The 22,948-nt window shown below is 36.4% G+C and overlaps 1 protein-coding gene across 1 annotated transcript in view; it reads left to right on the top strand.

The window, feature by feature from the left end:
- The window catches only part of LOC136874532 (receptor-type tyrosine-protein phosphatase kappa), a 381,492-nt gene that overhangs the window by 91,717 nt on the left and 266,827 nt on the right, over positions 1 to 22,948 (top strand). Inside the window, exon 6 of the mRNA XM_067148168.2 lies at positions 7,850 to 7,974. Within this exon, the coding sequence (XP_067004269.2) occupies positions 7,850 to 7,974 (125 nt within the window). The remainder of the gene's footprint in view (positions 1 to 7,849; positions 7,975 to 22,948) is intronic.

Genomic DNA, 22,948 nt, shown 5'->3' with positions numbered 1-22,948 from the left:
ATTGATGTTTGCATTAGTTACCCATGGATGAGAGAATATTGTTTTCAAGTTATATCTGTTTATCGCACTTGCGTCAACTATAGACAATGGGTTGGGATATAATACCATATCCGAAGTACTTAATTGATTCTTGTTTGCATGAAGGAGTGATACCGAATGAATGGGGAGTTGCTATAGTAGCCCATATGTTAAAGGTAAGGGTGATAGACATAAAGCTGAAAAATAAAAGCCAGTACGTTTGACATGCAATGCATGTAAGCTTTGGGAAGGCATTCTTTCTGATTATATTAGACATGTTTGCAAAATTAATAACTGGCTTGATAGAATGAAGTTCATGTTTAGGAAAGGTTATTCCACTGAAGCTCAACTTATAGGATTCCAGCAAGATATAGCAGATATCTTGGATTCAGGAGGTCAAATGGACTGTATCATGATTGATCTGCCTAGAACATTTAATAGGGTGGATCATGGGAGATAACTGGCAAAACTGAGTGCAATTGGACTAGACAAAGGAGTGACTGAATGGGTTGCTATATTTCTAGAAAATAGATCTCAGAGAATTAGAATAGGTGAAGCTTTATCTGACCCTGTAATTGTTAAGAGGGGAGTTCTTCATGCCAGTATTATGGACCTTTATATTTATTTATATATATAAATGATATGGGTAAAAAAGTGGTAAAATAGTGGAGTCAGAGATAAGGCTTTCTGCAGATGATGTTATTCTGTATAGAGTAATAAATAAGTTACAAGATTGGGAGCAAGTGCAAAATGATTTCAATAATGTTGTGAGATGGACAGCAGGTATGATGATAAACAGAGTTAAAAGTCAGGTTTTGAGTTTCAAAGATAGAGAAAGTCCTCTCAGTTTTAATTACTGCATTGATGGGGTGAAAGTTCCTTTTGGTGATCATTGTAAGTATCTAGGTGTTAATATAAGGAAAGATCTTCATTGGGATAATCACATAAATGGGATTGTAAATAAAGGGTACAGATCCCTGCACATGGTTATGAGGGTGTTTATGGGTTGTAGTAAGAATGTAAAGAAGAGGGCATATAAGTCTCTGGTAAAACCCCAATTAGAGTATGGTTCCAGTGTATGGGACGCTCACCAAGATTACTTGATACAAGAACTGGAAAAAATCCAAAGAAAAGCAGCTTGATTTTTCTGGGTGATTTCCAACCAAAGAGTAGCGTTATAAAAATATTGCAAGGCTTAGGCTGGGAAGGCTTGGGAGAAAGAAGATGAGCTGCTCGACTGTTATGTTATACCAATATAGTTGGTCCATTATTGGACATTATTAATTTTCCAGCTAACTCATTCTTGGTTGCCAGCATTTTGCCCAAGTATGATAAGTTGGGCTCATCAATTTGTAAATAGCACACCTACCAAGACGCATGGCTAGTGCATACGGTGGAGGTGACTGCATAGGCTACTTGGAGCCATTGGCAGTGCCAGATGCACTATGAGAGAATTTATCTCATTTTCAAACATTGATGCCTGCCTGGCCATCAGATGATAAAGATATTTATTCCCATAGGGCACCTGAAATATTTGTTCTGAATGAGTAAATTTTTAATACCAATATAGTTGGTTCATTTTTGGACATTATAAATTTTCCAGCTGAGTTGCCTACGCAGTGGCCTCTATGGTATGCACTAGCTATGCGTCTTTGTAGGTGTGCTTTTTACCAACTGATGAGCCCAACTTAGCACCCTGGGGCGAAATGCTGGCAACTAAGAATGAGTTAGCTGGAAAAATTTTAATGTCCAATAACGAACCAACTATATTGGTATTATAAACTTACATATTCGGAACAAATATTTCAGGTTCCCTATGGGAATCAACATCTTTTTTGCTAGGGGCTTTACGTTGCACCGACACAGATAGGTCTTATGGCGATGATGGGATAGGAAAGGCCTAGGAGTTGGAAGCGGCCGTGGCCTTAATTAAGGTACAGCCCCAGCATTTGCCTGGTGTGAAAATGGGAAACCACGGAAAACCATCTTCAGGGCTGCCGATAGTGGGATTCGAACCTACTATCTCCTGGATGCAAGCTCACAGCCGCGCGCCTCTATGCGCACGGCCAAATCGTCCGGTAATCAACATCTTTATCGTAAGTGTTATGTTCCGAGCTGTCTTAGGAGAGATGGTGAGGAATGACGTTAATTAATTTATTTATTTATTAAACACAATGTGTACAATCAAGTTTTTCACCACTCTGTCATTTCTGTGATTAGAGACTGAGGTCTGTTTACACATTCCACTAAATGGTATTTAGAGCATGGATTATTGCATTTCTTGCAGGTGCAATCCTTCTTGCATTCATGAAATGCCCCATTCTGGCAGATCCTTCCATGAAACCCACGGACAGTGAATCGTGTATATAGATGTCGAGTTTGAAATTTGATCCCTTCCAACTTTCTGACTTCATTGCATCAGTCTCCATTATTTCTTGGGGTATCTCATCAGCTTTTTTCCGTCTCTCCTCGATGATAGTTTCATATGCATGCATTTCCGGTAGATGAAAAATTATTTTTATGTCTTCGATGAAGAAGGTTTTCTGCACTATTTTGATTTTTGATATTGAGAGAGCTCTCTTGATAAATCTTGCTTTGATGCTTTCTAACTTCCTAAGGTTGTTCACAATCAAGTAAGGCCAAATTAATTGAATACCATATGTGGCAGACGGCATAACTTTAATTTTTAATAGTTTCATCGCTATTGATAGGGATAGGTTTGGAAGTTTGGGGATGTCGTTTGAGACTTTCGTTGCTGCTGTTCCAGTAGTTTTTAATACAACACCCAGGTATTTGAAGTTTGATACGAATTCTAAAGGTTCTTCTCTATATTTTAGTTGATCCATATTAGATATCTTTCCTCCCCTTCTAAATTTCATAGCCTTTGTTTTGGAACTATTTATTTGCATAGAATTATCTTTCGCCCATACCCTAATGTTCTCCATGGCAGTTTGTAGGTCCTCACGGTATCTTGAGAGGATGACCATGTCATCTGCATACATAAGCAGTTTGACTGATCTTGAATCTATAAATTGCCCAATATCCGAGGTCATTACATAAAAGAGAACTGGACTCATCGGATCCCCTTGCAGAATGCCCCTGGTTTGAGTGGTGTCTTTAGTAGTAGGAAAGATAAGAAGCTAAATTTGGAATTCAAGAGGACAAATTGGGGCAAATATTCATTTACAGGAAGGGGAGTTATGGATTGGAATAACTTACCATGGGAGATGTTCAATATATTTCCAATTTCTTTGAAATCATTTAAGAGTAGGCTAGGATAACAACACATAAGGAATCTGCCACCTGGGCGATTGGTCTAAATGGAGATCGGTATTGAGTGATTGATTGAAGTCTTAATGACAAGGGCTCATGGTAGGATCTTGATAGGTTCACCATTATCCAGAGATTAAAGTGTAGACAGGAACTTGATCAGTTCTGATTAGGACCCCAATTGTGATACACCATCAGGACTGGGAAGACAAGGTGTACATGACTCATTCTGCTGGAAAAACCTGTTTAGAAGATTTCCTGGATGCTTATTATTACTGCTTGGCCTGAGTATACGAAACGCAAATTAATGAATTAATTTGGTGAGATATGTCCATGGCCTTTTCTGGTTAGATTACTTTTCTTTTGAATGTATTTTTATTATTGTTATTATTATTATTATTATTATTATTATGATTATTATTATTATTATTATTATTATTATTATTATTATTATTATTATTATTATTATTATTATTATTATTCCTCAAGTGAATGAGGTTGCCAGACTGACAAAGAATATCATACAATATAAATTAGTGCCTAGTCTAATTGCAGTATAGAATAAAGATAAACAATAATTCTAATGATAACGCAGAGGAAATAATCCTTAGCAACAAAAAAGCATGGGATAAAATACTTTAATTAATTTAATTAAGTGGATGGAGCATAAAGGTGATACCTCAAAATTGATATTGTTTGTATGCCCAGCTCATAATTGTCTCGTTCGGCACCTTAAATCATCATAAGTAGATGATCAGTAGTTGTGGAATTGTGCCCCTTGTGCCCAACATGAGCCCTGTGTCATAGGACCTCAGTTTTTCATTTCTTCAGGTAAGGCCATTTCCATCATCATCTGTGATGTTTATTAAAATGTGTCAATCCTACATAATTTTCTGGGCCAGTTTTATTTTTCCCACCCAGTACATTCTGCATCTGCTCTAATCTGTTTGTCATATTCATACCTTGGTCTATCCCTGTTTTTCTTACTGCATACGTTTCCCTCAAAACCCAACTGAACAAGTCCTTAGTGTCTTAAGGTGTGTCCTATCATTCTATCTCTTCTTCTGGTCAAATTTAGCCAGATCGTTCTCCTTTCACCAATTTGATTCAGTATCTCCTCATTTGTGATTCAATCTACCCATTTCACCTACAGCATCATTCTGTAACACCACATTTCAAAAGTTTCTATTCTCTTTCCTATGAGCTAGTTATCGTCCTTGTTCTACTTCCATACAATGCCACACTCCAAGACAAAATCTTCAAAAACATCCTTCTACTTCCACATCAGTGTTCGAAGTGAGCAAATTTCCTTTCATAGGAAAGACCTTCCTTGCTTGGGCTAGTCTGCATTTTATGTCCTCCTTAATTCTGCCATCACTAGTTATTCTACTACCCAAGTAACAATATTCATTTGCGTCCTTTAAGACTTCATTTCCTAATCTAATATTTCCTGCATCACTTGACTTCATTCGACTGCACTCCATTACTTTTGTTTTGGATTTATTTATTTATTTTCATTCTGTACTTCTTCTTCAAGACTGTGTTTATACCATTCAGCAATTTTTTCAGATCTCTGTAGATTTAGATAATATAACCATAGCATTGGTGATTTGATTTCTTCCACTTTGTGATTCCCTTTCCAAATTCCTCTTTGATTTCCTTTACTGCCTATCAGAGGAAAGTAGAATACAGGCAAGTGAGATGAAATTGCTAAGAATTATGCTGGCCAAGACAAGACAGGACTGAATAAGAAATACAGTACCATAATATGAGAAACACTAGGTGAGTGTGGACCAGGGGAGAGAATAGAATGATCGAGACCAAGATGGCATAGGTATGTTAAAAGGAAAGGAACAGGGATCATGAAGTTGGTGCTTGAATTGAGGTTGGCGGGAAAAGACCAAGAGGTAGACCCAGGAAATGATGGAGAGAACAAATTAAACAAGACCAAAGGAAGATGTCTCTGATGAAGAATGGTGAAAAGATAGACAGGGAAGGAGATCATTAATCCACAACCCAATCCAAGATTAAATTGGACAAAGAGAACAATGGTGATTGTTCTGTATTCTAACTAGAGTATTAAATCATTGTTTTCTTCCTAACCAAACTTATCAATTGCATTCACTCTCATGTTTCCACACCTTGGCATCTTTTGCTAAATAGGTTGTCTCTGTGTCCAATTATTATTACAATGCTGTAATGATGCCAAAGTTGGAGCAGGAATGACTTCTGATCTGATTTCTTTGATAGGTGAGCGTTCCTTTCAAGATGAATAATTGGATCTATGGTATTTGCCATGGTTTGATGCTAGTTAATTACAACAGAATCATATGTGTCATGTGATTCTGTTAATGAAACACAAACACTTATTTCTTTCCTTAATTATCATGTATGAATTGTTGTCATACTGAAATGTATGAATATTTTCACTAAAGGCTCATCATATTCACATTACATTCCTGTGTATATTTATAAAGTGCAAGACAAATTTATTTTCTAGATAACTATTACAGGAAGACCTTCTCTTCTTTGTGTTGTATTTTGCTGTTTTTTGTTGACATGTTGCTTATATTTCCAGGAATTATTTGTATTTAATTTATATTTAGATGAAAGAAACAGAGCGAGACAAATAGTTGTTAAATCCAAAAAGAAGTCATGGGATGATTTTGGTAACAACCTGGAAAGGCTAGGTCAAGCAGCAGGGAAACCTTTCTGGACAGTAATAAAGAATCTAAGGAAGGGAGGGAAAAAGGAAATGAACAGTGTTTTGAGTAATTCAGGTGAACTCATAATAGATCCCAGGGAATCACTGGAGAGGTGGAGGGAATATTTTAAACATCTTCTCAATGTAAAAGGAAATCATCCTGGTGGTGTTGTAAACAGCCAAGCTCATGGGGAGGAGGAAAATGATGTTGGTGAAATTTGTGCTTGAGAAGTGGAAAGGATGGTAAATAAACTCCATTGTCATAAAGCAGCAGAAATAGATGAAATTAGACCTGAAATGGTGAAGTATAGCGGGAAGGCAGGGATGAAATGGCTTCATAGAGTAGTAAAATTAGCATGGAGTGTTGGTAAGATACCTTCAGATTGGACAAAAGCAGTAATTGCACCTATCTATAAGCAAGGGAACAGGAAGGATTGCAACAAATATCGAGGTATCTCATTGATTAGAATACCAGGCAAAGTATTCACTGGCATCTTGGAAGGGAGGGTGCGATCAGTTGTTGAGAGGAAGTTGGATGAAAACCAGTGTGGTTTCAGACCACAGAGAGGCTGTCAGGATCAGACTTTCAGTATGCGCCAGGTAATTAAAAAATGCTACGAGAGGAATAGGCAGCTGTGTTTATGTTTCGTAGATCTAGAGAAGGCATATGACAGGGTACCGAGGGAAAAGATGTTCGCCATACCAGGGCACTATGGAATTAAAGGTAGATTATTAAAATCAATCAAAGGTATTTATGTTGACAATTGGGCTTCAGTGAGAATTGATGGTAGAATGAGTTCTTGGTTCAGGGTACTTACAGGGGTTAGACAAGGCTGTAATCTTTCACCTTTGCTGTTCGTAGTTTACATGGATCATCTGCTGAAAGGTATAAAATGGCAGGGAGGGATTCATTTAGGTGGAAATGTAATAAGCAGTCTGGCCTGTGCTGACGACTTGGTCTTAATGGCAGATTGTGCTGAAAGCCTGCAGTGTAATATCTTGGAACTTGAAAATAGGTGCAATGAGTATGGTATGAAAATTAGCCTCTCGAAGACTAAATTGATGTCAGTAGGTAAGAAATTCAACAGAATTGAATGTCAGATTGGTGATACAAAGCTAGAACAGGTCGATAATTTCAAGTATTTAGGTTGTGTGTTCTCCCAGAATGGCAATATACTGTAGTAAGTGAGATTGAATTAAGTTGTCATTAAGCTAATGCAGTGAGCTCGCAGTTGCGATCAACAGTATTCTGTAAGAAGGAAGTCAGCTCCCAGATGAAACTATCTTTACATTGGTCTGTTTTCAGATCAACTTTGCTTTACGGGAGCAAAAGCTGGGTGGACTCAGGATATCTTATTCATAAGTTAGAAATAATAGACATGAAAGTAGCAAGAATGATTGCTGGTACAAACAGGTGGGAACAATGGCAGGATTGTACTCAGAATGAGGAGATAAAGTCTAATTTAGGAATGAACTCGATGGATGAAGCTGTACGCATAAACCGGCTTCAGTGGTGGGGTCATGTGAGGCGAATGGAGGAGGATAGGTTACCTAGGAGAAGAATGAACTCTGCTATGGAGGGTAAGAGAAGTGGAGGTAGACCAAGACGATTATGGTTAGACACGGTTTCTAACAATTTAAAGATAAGAGGTAGAGAACTGAATGAGGCCACAACACTAGTTACAAATCAAGGATTGTGGCGACATTTAGTAAATTCACAGAGGCTTGCAGACTGAATGCTGAAAGGCATAACAGTCTATAATGATAATGTATGTATGTATGTATGTATGTATGTATGTATGTATGTATGTATGTATGTAATTTCAACATCAATCATTTTATTCTATCTCTTCCCAGAATATCCCATGTTAAGTGATGGACTTAAGATAATTAACAAAACGTCAAGAAATTTAACTTTTCAGATAGATATTTCTAAACACAATGGAGATGAAACATGGACAATCTTTATCTTGCAATACAGGGTAAGTGTGATTCATATGTAATAACTTTAGTCAAATGTCATTCTAGTTTTAAAAACCTTCTGTGTCTGGCATGCATTTACAGATTTGTAAAAAGTTAAATACTGCTGTGAAAATACTGTTTTTGTTGTAATAGGAATGAGTAAACAACATGAGATTCGTACACATGTTAATAACTGATTTACATGGAGTAGGTGAAGACAAACCTCATTCAGAGAAAAGTAGTCGTAGTTGTGATGGTTTGTTTTTAAATGACGGGCTGTTGGTAAACTACAGTTTCGTGATCATCTGCATTTATTTGTTTTTAAATAATTAATTAACCCTTTTCACTCAATTATTTTCAGTATTATAACAGCCCACTCTGATTTACTGCTTGCAGTTTCATCAGAAATTTAACTAGTTTGTAACACTATGGATTTGCCCCAAAAAGTTCACAAAAAATTTTTAGTATTGCCCCCTTTTACCAGGCTTGGCTCAGCCGGAGAACGAGTGTCCCAAGGGTGGACCGTACGTTGTCTGGCTTTGCTTATTTTTGGAGGCAGGGAAAGAGACAAGGACTAGCGACAATAATACAAAAATATAAAACAACAGGTTTCTGAAATTTATTACTAACTAGCACATTCAGCAATAACAAAATTAAATTAATAATCTTGATGGTAATATTATTTTTTTCTTCTCTGCCAGTTCTGATTAATTTCTCCAATATTCTGGATGACCTTGTTTCTGTAAATATACAGAGTAATATTAGCCTTACTTCTGGCTTAACGAAACAACAAAAATAAATTTTACATTTTGTTAGGTAGACTTCCTTTCAATAATGTCATTATTATTTATAATTTAAAAGAAATTGAAACTGTCCAATTCAAATTTATCTTAGACTTCGAAAATAACAGACTTATTTATATTTACATTTGCTATCTCAAATAAAACTTTCCTTCTTTAATATACAGGATTAAACGTTGCTTCAATTAAATAGTGAAAAATAGTGAAACCAAAATCTTATTTCTTATTCATTATTATATGGTACTCTGAACCTTTCTCTACTTAAATTCAAAGTAAAATTCACTAAAGGTTTAAATCTTCAAAAGTTATATCACCACAAACAACGATGTTGATAATCAGGACTCACATAACGAACATGTGGCCAGGTCAAACTCCATATTCAAAGAAAATATCACAATTCACTGAAATAATTATCAATCACACCCACAGCAATCACACTAAGGCACACGAGAATTATTTACACTATTTACAATGAATTCTAGCCTTTGAATATTAAATTTTGATTTTTAATCCTAAATCTTTGAAATTTCTCGATGACGGTATCGGCTAAAGAAAAATTATTTACATCCCACAGAAATGTGATAGAGTCTGGATGATCACTTAGTAAAATAAGATGAGATTTACAACGTTGACCATGAGCACATCGGCGGCTGATATCTGAAGAAATTGTCGTCTACAAAAACGCACATAGAATAGGTCAAATATTAGCATTCGCTTTCATGGTTCATGAGTCACGACATTATTATTACACAACTCCACGTTGATCAATTAACACATGCTCCACATGAAGAATTTACGTCCAACAACACGTATTCTCCAAATAAGACTCAATAAATGGATTCACAATTCAACAACACACAGCAAATAACCCATTCTCAAGTCAACAAATTACAATAAGTGAACCGTCGATATTCTGTCATATTCCAGGCTCATATTCATCCTAATTGAGCACACATTAACACCATACACACAAAATCAAGCAATATTTAAACTCATGACCCTTGTTAATTTATTTAAACTGAGATGAAATTTATTATTATTATTATTATTATTATTATTATTATTATTATTATTATTATTATTATTATTATTATTATTATTATTATTATTATTATTATTATTATTAGATGTGCTGGACCTCAAATTCACACAAACAAGGATTCGACAATATGCCAGATGACACTAACACGCCTGAAATAATACAGGAAGAAAATCTAATATAGAAATCCGGCGTAACACAACATGCCATAAATATGTCCCACATGACTTCAGAAAAAATTGTTTCAAAATTAAATTATTAATTATCGGTGAGGACAATTATTTTTAAATCACACTAGACTATTAAATGGGACAGCTAGAATAATCGTAGAAGACACACACACACACACGTTCTAGCTATACTAATACAAACCAAAAATCACTCACACACAAATGACTATACTACCGTCTCCCATGTGAAAGAAGAATGAAAATATTCAAAACTACTGCAAGACTAGAAGAAATATTACCGCTAATGAATAAGTAAGCATTATTTCTACAAAGATGAACAGATAAACATTATAAAAAGGTACTTAAATGATTGATGGAACTGAATTTCTGCCGATGGTCTGGAACATGTGGCAGGCTATCTGCCCACGGTCGCTATCTCCCCATGTTAGAGATCGCCTACATCTTAATGCACCATTGTAGTCTTGATGATCAAAGTAAAGTTGTGGTAGGCTTCCTCTTCATGGTATAGCAACATCTTGAAATGCTCGTTCCAGCACGTCGCGACTCTCTTCCTTCTTCCCGTACAGTAGAAGCTGAAACTGACAAACAATTTTAGGATGTGTTCCGTACACACACGCGATGACTTTAGAGATGATATTATACGTAACTTTAATTACGAAAATCTGCCAAACTCGTAGATCCGAGTAATAATAAAGGTTGACTGATTGTACTGCAGAATAATTAGTCCAAGAAGCATCTGCGTCGTAAATGTAATAACAGCAGTGGAGTGCACAGCAAAATAGCACGTCAAAGTTCACAGCACAGCAAAGAGCACAGCAAAAGAGAGCGTTTCTTCTGGAAACTCGGGTATTTAAGCATATCCAGCACAAGGGGTGTGTCACTATAATTGTCCATAATTGGCCGATGTCAAGCGTTTTAATTCTCAAAAGCACTTCCGTCTGGAACTTGCCATGCGCCAACCTTGTCGAGGCAACCTTGGCCCGCTCCTCAGTCAGTCACGTGGGGACAGCTGATAGCTCACTAGAAAAAATCAATACATCGCTCCCCTAACCAACTCGAGACCGATTCTGAACAGGTGAAACTGTCTCTGTAACACAGGGCTGGAGAATATCGCCCGTGCTAATGAAATAATAATTTTTACACACGCAGAAAGAATAAATACTTATTGTAGGCCAAATTTGAAGGGGGACTGATGACCTTCGATGTTAGGCCCCTTAAATCAACAAGCATCATCAAATTTGAAGGGGACAGTATGTTGAAATGAAGATGTAATTTAGTTAATAAAAATATGTTTGAGCCGTCTTCAAGACTTTACCAGGGTATTTTCTGCTCCTTGGCTGAATGGTCAGCACTGAGGCCTTCGGTTCAGAGGGTCCCATGTTTGATTCCCGGCTGGTTTGAAGGTTTTAATCGCGTATGGTTAGAATGAACACTGTTAATTTGTCTACTTCTGTCTCCTTTGTAATTATTTGAGCCTTTATCTTCCAACCAAACCAAACCCCATGGCGCAACAGCCCCACAGTGCCATAGCCTACCAAGCGACCACTGCTCTGCGTAAATTGTATAATATTGTATTCTAGGAAAATTTTCTTCGTCTCCTGTTAATTTAAAATTTAGTGCTTGACAATAATGTATTTGAGTGTACCATTTGCCACCGAGGTAGACACCTCATTTGCAAATAAAGAGATTTTGATTTGATTTGATTTGATTTGATTTGATTTGATTTGATTTGATTTGATTTGATTTGATTTGATTTGATTTGATTTGATTTGATTTGATTTGATTTGATTTGATTTGATTTGATTTGATTTGATTTGATTTGATTTGATTTGATTTGATTTGATTTGATTTGATTTGATTTGATTTGAGGTGTCGTGTGGTCAGCATGATGAACCCTCACAGCCGTTATTCTTGAATTTATAAACTGGGGCTGTTGAAATATCTTCATTTCTGCTCGCTTACACCGCGTTTACGACAACAACTTATACCATTGAAACACCAGCTTCATGACACATCCATTTATTACGAGCTGTTGACTACAACTGACTTTGGTTCACACACAACACACACGCACACACACACATGGCAATTCAAAACATCTAAAGAATAAAACAAACGAAGATAAACCACTCGACTAAATTAATATTGTACCCGTCTAAATGGTACCTCAGTTAATTTGGGAAAGCTGGGAATATTTATTACGGAGCATTGCTTACGAGTGCGCGTGTACCAGCTGTGACATAGTTGTGCGAGAGCGAGCCGGCCGAAACTAGGTCAACAGCTGATTGAGGGTGACCAGAGCGCAGTTACGTCATGACACCAGCAGACGACAGAGGGGAGGAGAAATGTTCTCATAAAATCCACTCGTAGCGGTCAAGGACGAGCTATGGCGCAGGTCGATTACCAGCCAATAGAAATTGAGGAAAGTGCTGGAAATATTAGGATTGTTCTGGAAAAGTCGAAGGAAGTTCTTGTGTATGAACGACAGAACAGTTCAGGAGAAATTTCACGAGACGACGGCCAGAACAGTTTTCCAAGAGCACGTCGGACAGTGGTTTTCTTACGAGAAGTCGAACCGTGTATTCTCTACGGGAAAGAAGAATATTTTCAGACGACGTGAATACTAGTGTAATCCTTGTAGGGCACGATCATTACATTACTTGAATGCCAGTGTAATTCATTGTTAGCTCAACGCAGTATCCAGCGAGCTTATTACAGTCATGCATTCTCCCGGGTGGAAAATGTTAAACCACAGACAGTCAGCGTGCTCATTAAAGCCGATTCTTGCCATAGAAGCTTTAGGAATGTTCCATTGGACATTATGAAAGGAAGTCACGATCTCAAGTGGATAGACGAGAGGAAATCTAACCTTTATTTAATCATCATAATATTCAGCCCTATTATTTGTCAGCCTAAGGCGCATCGTAACTTAATGAATGTGTTCAGAAGACGAAGCTTATAGTAATAATGGACCTGAAGTACATCGTTGCGCCAAGTTAAGTGTTGAAAATAACTTAGTGAGTTATAGCTAGTGTGGATCCCTGTGCTAATAGAATATTTTAGTTTCAGCTATCTCCGAGGAAACCAAGTTGTCGACATGCGGCGATCAAGAGGGAAATCGAGAGATTTTCTGGGACTTTGCTGGAATAAAAGGAAGACGCTGAATAGAGCTACAGTCATGAGGAACTAAATTCCAGAGTGCACGCCAACGCGATGACTTTGTACATCCGTAAACCACCATAGATGAGGCAAGAGATGTCGTCGCCTGGAGCAGCATCCCGACGCCAAGGATTCTCACCGGAAATATGAGTACACTTGTAAAATTTCTTCTCTTTTAGTAGATGACTAGATTGTATTCTTGCGTAGAGTAAAGTAGTTTTCTTAGTAATTTTGTACTTAATGGTGATGGGAGAGCGTTCCTTACTTCGTTGATTTGTGATTTCAATATTGTTCTATCTTTGCATTTCCTTGGAATAATGATAGTTTTATTTTGGACGTGATGATGAATAATCCCAGTTGTTCTTGAGTCGACAAGAGTGAGTGATTATGATCTTCGAAAGTGACTTTAAGGGAGTAAGGCCTACTAACAATCATGATAATAATAATAATAATAATAAGAATAAATTAAACTCATAAAAATAGTAAATGAAGATATGATTAGATGTAGGAGTACACTATAATTAAATCGTAGTTTTAAAACCCTGTTAGTCATGTGTAGTGATTGATGGTAGAAGGGAAAGTGAACGACGAATGTGAGAAATATTCTTCGAGAGAACGATCTAGGAGCCATTATAGGATAATAATAATAATAATGCTAATAATAGTAAAGGTCGGATAATGTAAAAGTTGTTGAGATTAAACTTGTATGGTCATTGTGATAATGGAGTTCGCCATTAATGGACGACATGGGACTACTAGGGTGCATGTCGGGCCTAAAAGGTATTATGAGTCACAGTGATTGTAATGAATGATTATGGCGATAATGATTTATGAGGATGTACGAATTTAGTGACTAATAATAGGTCTATTTCTGGCTCAACAACTAAAATGAATAATACATGACTTAATCGTTATTAGATGTTTTCGAGGCTCGTGAGCTCTTATCACTGATGATGGTGATAGTTATTCTTCGAGAGAGAAATTTGGCTTTCTGTATCATCATAACTACAGTCATGAGCGAGTTTTTATTCTGGTCAGATGATTGTAAGGATCTTCAATAAAACTCAAGAGGAAGACGAGATAAATGACTGGATGATAATAATAATAATAAATATTACAGATTCATTGTGTGATAAAATTTTACTTAACCAGTTGGTAGAATTGGGTTGTTTGATGTCATTTACTTATATCATTCCAAGGAAACTTATCTTGTATATTTTTTTTTTTTGTGACTGTGAAGCATTGTTGTTGTTGTTGTTGATTCCGTATAGGATCTCATGATGCTCTATCCATCCATGAAATGCTAGGTAATTTAGAAAAGTTAAATAGAGTAAGGAAAGAATACAGTCAAGCGTAGTCTACGAGAGAGAGGGAGTTATGCCAAAGAAATTGTAAAAATATTTCCCAACACTAAAATGAAATTGTAAAGGAATTTTATGATGACAAGATGAGTTAGAGGATTTTCACAGGTAGAGTGAATGAATTTTCAAGAGATTTCCTCGAACAAGTAAATGCTGAGCTAATAGTAATTTTTCTTCAAAATGTATGAAATTATTTTACCTGTAAATGACTAAACATGAGTTATAACGGGAAATGACAGCTTTGCTAATTTTGTGGTTCATTCGATGTTGCAGAGTAAAATACTGGGTGGAGTTTCATTGAAGAAGCAATGGAATCTAACTCCAGAAGCATGCGAGGACTTATAGTCGTGTTCATTTATTCACAAGCCATTAAAGATTGAGATATTTCTTTTGTTGCAAAATCACATTGTATTTAAAAATTTTTTTTTTCTTTCATGCATTTGTCCAGACTGAGTTTCCGTTATGTTTTAATAAACGTTGTTGTTATTTGCCCTGATTTTCATTTATATTGTGTCACCTATCCAGTCACCAAGGGTCCTGAAAATATAAACTCTATGAAATTGTCCCTTAATAGCAAAATCGGCCCTGCGAACGGTCCACCCTTTTGGGACTCTCGTTTTGCCGACTGAGCGACCCCGGAGAAGGGGACAATATGAATTACCAACACATAACCTCAATGTTGTATTCTTTTTTTTCCCTTAAAACTATATACACAAGACATTTTATTTTTATGAGAAAACCTCAACATTCCAACAGGGGCCACCATCTCACCATCAGATACCTCCTCAATTGTAATCAGGTAGCCTGAGTGGACCTTGAACCAGCCCTCAGATCCAGATAAAAATCCCTGACCTGGCCGGGAATCGAACCCGGGTCCTCCGAGTAAGAAGCAGCTATGCTGTCTCTACACAGCAGGGCTGGCAGCCTTTATCTTCACTGTTGCCCTTACCTATATGTGGAAGGTTGGGGAGGTTGGAGTTATCAATGATCACCAAAATTCTGTTCACAATATATTTATAAGGATGTGCAACTGAACTACTGCCAGTGTCAGAATCATTGTGATGCAATGTAGATGGGCCTGGTATACATTGTCCTTTCCTCCTTTTTTTGGTATCACATGTAAATTGTTGCTAGTTTTCCGACATTTTGTATTCACAGGTGTATTTCATTATCGAAAACAATAGACAGTCATCAGATGAAATCTGTTCATACAAAAACTTGCTTACCGGTATTTCTTATATGTTTTATTCTCTGTTCATACTTATTGAGGTTAAAACGTAACTACAAGAATATTATAAAACATACACTGTACTTCAGAACTACTAAAATCGGCATGTTTGGGAGTAAAAACATTCTTTAAAAGGAAAGCAGGGGATTGCTATCCAAGGGCAATAATGTAGTTACCATCCAACCAACATATTGTTCATAAATAATCCAATAGATTGCAGAGAACATCAATAGCACACAATGCCGACAATATGTTGACATCGGAGTTGCTAGAACTGTTTTTAATGTTGACAAATTGTCATCATTGGAGTTACTATAAGAGTTTTAAAAGTTAATTTACATTTATCTTTATTAAGTAGCGAAGTTAAGGTGTTTGGCCCTCTGTTACATTTAATCACATACATTTTTTAGATTTTTACAGCATTAAGAATAAATATCATGGTAATCAATTACAGGAAATGAAAGAAAACATTTAAGTCAGAGAAGGAGTGAATGACACAATTAATTATGATTAATGTTAATGGGGAAATTACAGATAAACAGGGAGCAAACAATAACAGAAATATCAGATTAATAACTAAAGAATATCTAATTAATAACTAAAGAATATCTAAGTTAACAGCAGAGTGTCTACTCGTGACATTGATTCGTCCATAGCACAGATGCTCCGTGAGAAAGGATTTCAAGTGCATGAGTAAATGGTAGCTCGAGAAAGATAGACATAATCGCCATTAAAGGGATAAAAGGATATAAATATTAGGCCCCACAGTAGGATTTGAAACAGACTCCGACCAGCCAGACGAAGTAGATACAGAAAAGAAGTCTGTCTACCTGCCTACAGTGCCATAGTATATAAATAAATATGAGTTGGACGACGTAGAAGTGAGGGGTCTCATGATCGGTGGCAAGAAGGACAGTCCCTTAGAAGATAGAGCGGATGAAGACCTTCAATATCAGTTCCAAAGAGTTGGGGGCTGAAAGCACTCCAGGATTCTCTTTTGATACTCAAACACCACTTGTATTTGCCAGACTGCGACTTACAGAATAATTTACTTTTATTTTTTTATTTTTTAACGAAATTGTTTTAGTGTATTATTCTTTGTCATAGGTAGCCTCCAAGTGGAGGAAGATTTTGAAAATAAAAGAATACACTATGTATTCAAAATTAAATTATCTTCCCAATAGAAACTACAAAACCAAGCACCTAAATCTAAAAAAAGAATGACCCTACTCAGCTAATCAATAAAAATTACTAAAAACCAACCAAAAAAATAAAAATCACAGATTATCTTGAAAACCTACTCAACATTCTTAAACAAATTGCAGAAGAATTTGTCCCAATAAACACCATAAAAAAAAGCATCAATGGTGGAACAGCAAATATGAAAAAACAGCAGAGAAAAGACATTAAGCATGGCTATTACACCAATTACTCCAATCCCAAAAAATCAGGAATATCCTCCCAAAATCTAGTACATTAAAGAAAGGAAACCACCCAAACCTTACGGAGAATTAAGAGAACAACCATAAGGATACATTGAAGTTAACTGAAGACGAATGCAGCAAAACACAGTCGAGAGATTACTACAAAATCTTCCAAATCAACTCCAGAATTACGAATCCCCAACCTTACTAATGAAGGATGAAAATGGTAGGCTCTGCCCATAACAATAAAGGCAATGCAGAAATCCTGGCTAAATATTTCACCAAACTCCTAAATTTTGAGGAACCAACAGAACTCCTTGACGCAAGTGTGATAAACTGATATAACTTGAAAAAATTATTCTCTCACCCATGGGTAAATAATGCAAGTATGAGCTTGAATTATTATTATTATTATTATTATTATTATTATTATTATTATTATTATTATTATTATTATTATTATTATTATTATTATTATTATTATTATTATTTTACAATTATTATGATTATTATTATTATTATTACTATGAATTACAATGTATGGCTATAAAGGGTTTCCATCCATTTATTATTATTGTTATTATTATTATTATTATTATTATTAGTTACGTAGTCGAATGATCACATTGTTTGTGAGGTTATGTCATGAAACGTGCTGTATATAGACATTTTCATGAGTTCAGTTAATGTAAGAACCTGTAATTAATAGTATATAATTTATTATTACTTGTCTACATGATGTGTAATCTGCTACAGTATTGTGTAACACATTGTAATATCCAGAATGACACTAGGTAAGACAAGATGATTGTAGAATATTCCTTACATTATAACCATGTTGTTAGGCACTCGAGGATTTACTAGAAGGTATTTTGTAACATATCTTTCTAGAAGCCAGACAAGTTATTGCTTAGTTTAACAGGAATTGTACTTGTGACCTCATGTTGTGGACAACATGCTTCTAAGCAAGCAGTCAGCTGTTTCGAGGTTGCAATCTCCATGATAGGTAGTTGTTAAAATGGTGGTTTGTTGATGGTTCCGATGTGAATGTTTTGTTTGTGACAGCAGTTAATTAGGTTATATGTGTGATTAATGTGAAACTGAGTTCCCAATAAATAAGTGTACCAACTGAGAGCATCTTGTGTGCGTCTATGTGGATACTTCATCCTTAACTTGGACACCAACACACCAATAACACCACCATAAAAAAACATCAACCACCTTCTCCCCTCTCCCCCCCAACAGAAAAAACTTTTCCAAGCACTGGATGAGATGAAAAATTACGAAGCACCAGAAAATACTAGGAGAACAACAGATAGGGAATCTGCCACCTGTGCGACTGCCCTAAATGCAGATCAGTAATGATTAATTTATTTTGAAGATCAGACCTTCGTAGAGATTTGGACGGCCAGTATCCAGTATTCGGGAGATAGTAGGTTCGAAACCCACTGTCGGCAGCCCTGAAAATGGTTTTCCGCAGTTTCTCATTTTCACACCAGGCAAATGCTGGGGCTGTACCTTAATTAAGGCCACAGCCGCTTCCTTTCCACTCCTAGCCCTTTCCTGTCCCATCGTCGCCATAAGACCTATCTCTGTCGGTGTGACGTAAAGCAACTAGCAAAAAATAAAAAGAGTGATTTGGAAATATGCAGGAAGATCAGCAAAAATCACCCTTCATCAACAACTTGTCAACATGTGTACCAAGTGCATGCATAAGTCTTTTCCAGTTTCACTAAGAGATGGCACCAGCAAACAGTACGCATTGTATGAAGTTGACACATACGTCAGTTTGTTCGTCTGATATTAACCTCCAAACACACATACAAGTTGTGTCTGCCAAACTCTACATCTGTGTTGTATCTTTCAGTCATCATGTTGACATTTGTGCCTGAAAAAGAACATTTGCGGCAAGTATTGCTTTTCTTATCAAAACAAAAATGCTGTGGAAAGTCATTGTTTGCTGGTATAAACATATGGTGAACACGCCCAATGGATTAGAACATGTGAGACATGGTTTCAACAAATTAAACGTGGTGATTTTAATATGAAAAATAGTGGACGCTCTGGTAGACCACAAAAGTGTGAAGACAAGCAATTGCAGGCGTTACTGGATGACGACCCAACTCAAACTCTACAGCGATTGGTGCAAGCATTAAATGTGTCACAAGAAACACAGCAGACATTTACGAGCAATAGGGAAGGTCAGTAAACTCAGTAAATGGGTCCCACAAGATTTGAATGAATGGCAAATGGAAAATCACAAAGTCACTTGTGAAATGCTGCTTCAACGCCAGAAACAAAATCATTTCTGTACCGAATTGTGACGGGTGGCAAAAAATGGATTTATTTTGAATACCGGAAATGGAGAAAATCATGGGTGTTACCTGGTGAAGCCGGTCCTTCAACACCAAGTCAAATCACTTCAGTAAGAAGACCATGCTTGAAGCCCGGCAAAATCATTAATGCACAATGCTGTTGCCAACAAACGATTAATTTAAATCATGCATTGATTGAAAGACGACCAGAATAGGCCAGATGACATGGCAAAGTGATTTTGTTACCCAACAATGCGCCGTCTCACACAACAAAACCAGTGAAATACACCTTGAAATCGCTTGGATGGAACATCTTTCTGCACCCGCCATACTTCTCCAACCTGGCGCCATCTGACTATCACTCCTTCGCAACAATGGGACACGCGCTCGCAGAGCAGAATTTCAGCAATTTCGAGGAAATTGGAAAATGGCTTGAGGAATGGTTTGCTGCGAAAGATAAGCAGTTTTTCTGACATGGTATTCATAACTTACCTGAAAGATGGGCGAAGTGTGTAGAAACCAATGGCCAAGATTTTGAATAATCAAAAAATGAATTTTCCTTGAAAATGACATGTTTTCTTTCCCACAAAAACTGGAAAAAACTTATGCATACACATGGTATTAAAGGAAAACTAGCAGTAATATACAACAGCTGTCATCCACCCACTAAAAAAACCCCCACTCGATAGAGGGGAATCTCATTCCTAGACATTACATACAAAATCCTTTGAATAATCATCATTAAAGCTGGGTTTCCACTGATTAACATTTCACAACAACTTGTTAAAAATAACATGTTGAAACTGACATGTATACAAACATTTGTTTCATAGTTGACGTAACATATTAACTTAATATGCTGAAGTTAACATATTTAATATGTTGGCATGTTTTCCGGTGGGGTTATAAAACATGTTAAATCAATTCATTGTCAATGTTCATGTGGTATTGGCATGGCTTTGACAAAGTTTGTATAGGCCTAGGTAAACTACATTAAAATCATGTTCAGACATTCTCAGAAAGTTTTTAAATGCAAACCTGTCTTCTACTTTGAGCTCATTCAGAATTTCATTGACATTGTGCCTTCTATTCAGATATTGTTGTACGTACATTCTCCTTTCCTTCCTTCTCAAGAAAGGCTGATGACCTAGATGCTAGGAACCTTTAAACAACAAGCATCAGCATCATCATCAATCTAGGCCTTTCCTATCCCATCATCGCCATAAGACCTATCTGTGTCGGTGCGACGTAAAGCAAATTGTAAAAGAAAAAAATAGAATATTAAAATATAAATGGGATAACTTAAGATACTTATATTTAATCGTTATAAATCAAATTGTAACGACCGTGCGTCTGTACATTGACTATTTTGGCAAAATTTCCATACAGTTATCCGTTTTAGGTGTAATAATGACCGTCTGCATAATTTTTAGGTTTGGTGTCTGTTTGTTTCTCAGTTTGTCTGTTTGTCAGTTTGTCTGCTTGTCTGTCCTTCTATGACTTGAAAACTACTCGATATATTTCCACCAAACTTTATATTTAGAATCCACCTGTCCTTGGGTAGGTTTTAGCGCAAATATTCTTTCTAAATCCCTGACCTGAATGGGGATTTTTACAAAACCGAAACCATGATTTTGTACTCCCTCAAAGTGTACACAACCAAACTTAATGGAAATCTACCTGCCTTTATGAAAATTAATTTCTAAACCTTTTTTTCTCATGTGCATCATTTCAATAACAGGATTAATAAGGGAGATATCATTAACAGACCGTTTTTCGGTACAAGTCCCAGCGAACTTAACGCAAGAGCCGGTGCGTGTAAAGTGTATTTCTTACAACTTGAAAATTACTGAAGATATTTGAACCCAACTTTATATATAGCATCCATCTGTCCAAGGTAGGATTTTTGGTGTCTTTGTTTGTTCGTTTGTTTGTTTGTCTGTTTGTCTGTCTTTCTATAACTTGAAAACTACTGGATATATTTCCACCATACTTCATACTTAGAATCCACCTGTCCTTGGGTAGGTTTTAGGGCAAATATTGTTTCTAAATCCCTGAACTGATTGGGGGTTTATACGAAACCGAAACCGTGACTTTGCGCTCCCTCAAAATATATACAACTAAACTTAATGGAAATCTACCTGCTTTAATAAAAATTAATTTCTAAACCTTTTTTTCTCATGTGCATCATTTCAATACCAGGATTAATAATGGAGATATCATTAACGGACCGTTTTTCGGTACAAGTCCCACTGGACTTAACGCAAGAGCGGGTGCGCGTAAAGCATATTTCTTACAACTTGAAAACTACTGAAGATATTTGAACCAAACTTTATATTAGCATCCACCTGTCCAAGGGTAGGTTTTAAGGTCAATACCATTTCAAATTCCCGGAATTTTCTGGGGTTTTATAGGGGACCGAAATGGTGATTTTACTCTCTCACAATAAAGTACAAGACCAACCTGACCGGAAATCGATCAAACTTTTTGGAAATCCAATTCTAATTTCTTTTTCTCATTTGCATTTTTCAACAGGAGGATTAATAAGGCAGATAATATGAAAGGTCAGTTTCTCAGGCTAAGTCTAGTGGACATAGCTCAAAAGGTGTTATACGTGGCGCAGATTCCTTATCGATCTACATAAATCATATCGTAACGACCGTGTGTCTGTGCATTGACTATTTTGGTGAAATTTTTGTACAGCTTTCTGTTTAATGGGTAATAATGACCATCTGCATATTTTTTAGCTATAGTTTCCTGGAAGTCATAAATTTTACCCCCCTCGCCCAAAATCAAGAAGATTGCCTCACAATCTGCCAATTTTTGTACAGCTTTCTGTTTAATGGGTAATAATGACCATCTGCATATTTTTTAGCTATAGTTTCCTGGAAGTCATAAATTTTACCCCCCTCGCCCAAAATCAAGAAGATTGCCTCACAATCTGCCACAGGAGCTGAAAAATTGAAATTAAGCAAAATTAGACGTTTTAGCCAGTAACCTACGGAAAACTTCCAAGATCTTTAAATATGTCACTTTTTATTCCGAAGAATATCGAAATATAGGCAATTTGATGATGGTGCAGACCTTCGTTTCGAGGTATTTTGTGGCTAAACGGTAAGTCCTATCACAAAATGGATGGCACAACCTCTGTTCAATTTCAAGTGATCTACAACTTTAGTTGTGTGATATTTTGTCGTCTCTCTCTCTCTCCCTTATAGGCTAGATTTGGCTGTATATTTCGATTGTTCGTAAATTTTGTGCTTTTTACACGTTTGTTACTTAGATTGACACACATATAAGAAAGATAGTCATCGAATTTGGCACGCACATTGACAACCAATGGCTATATGCAAACCAAATTTCATGATTCTAGCTTCCACATAAGTATGTGAAAAATAATGTAAAATGATAAAAATATACCCATATTTCACCCCATTCAAATATTGTAACTCAATCGAACCCATAAATATGTGAGAT

This window comes from Anabrus simplex, chromosome 5 (genome assembly GCF_040414725.1).
Source record: "Anabrus simplex isolate iqAnaSimp1 chromosome 5, ASM4041472v1, whole genome shotgun sequence".
Classification (NCBI taxonomy): Eukaryota; Metazoa; Arthropoda; class Insecta; order Orthoptera; family Tettigoniidae; genus Anabrus; species Anabrus simplex.
The sequence above is the reverse complement of the archived record's forward strand: the minus strand, read 5'-3'. Positions and strand labels throughout refer to the sequence as shown.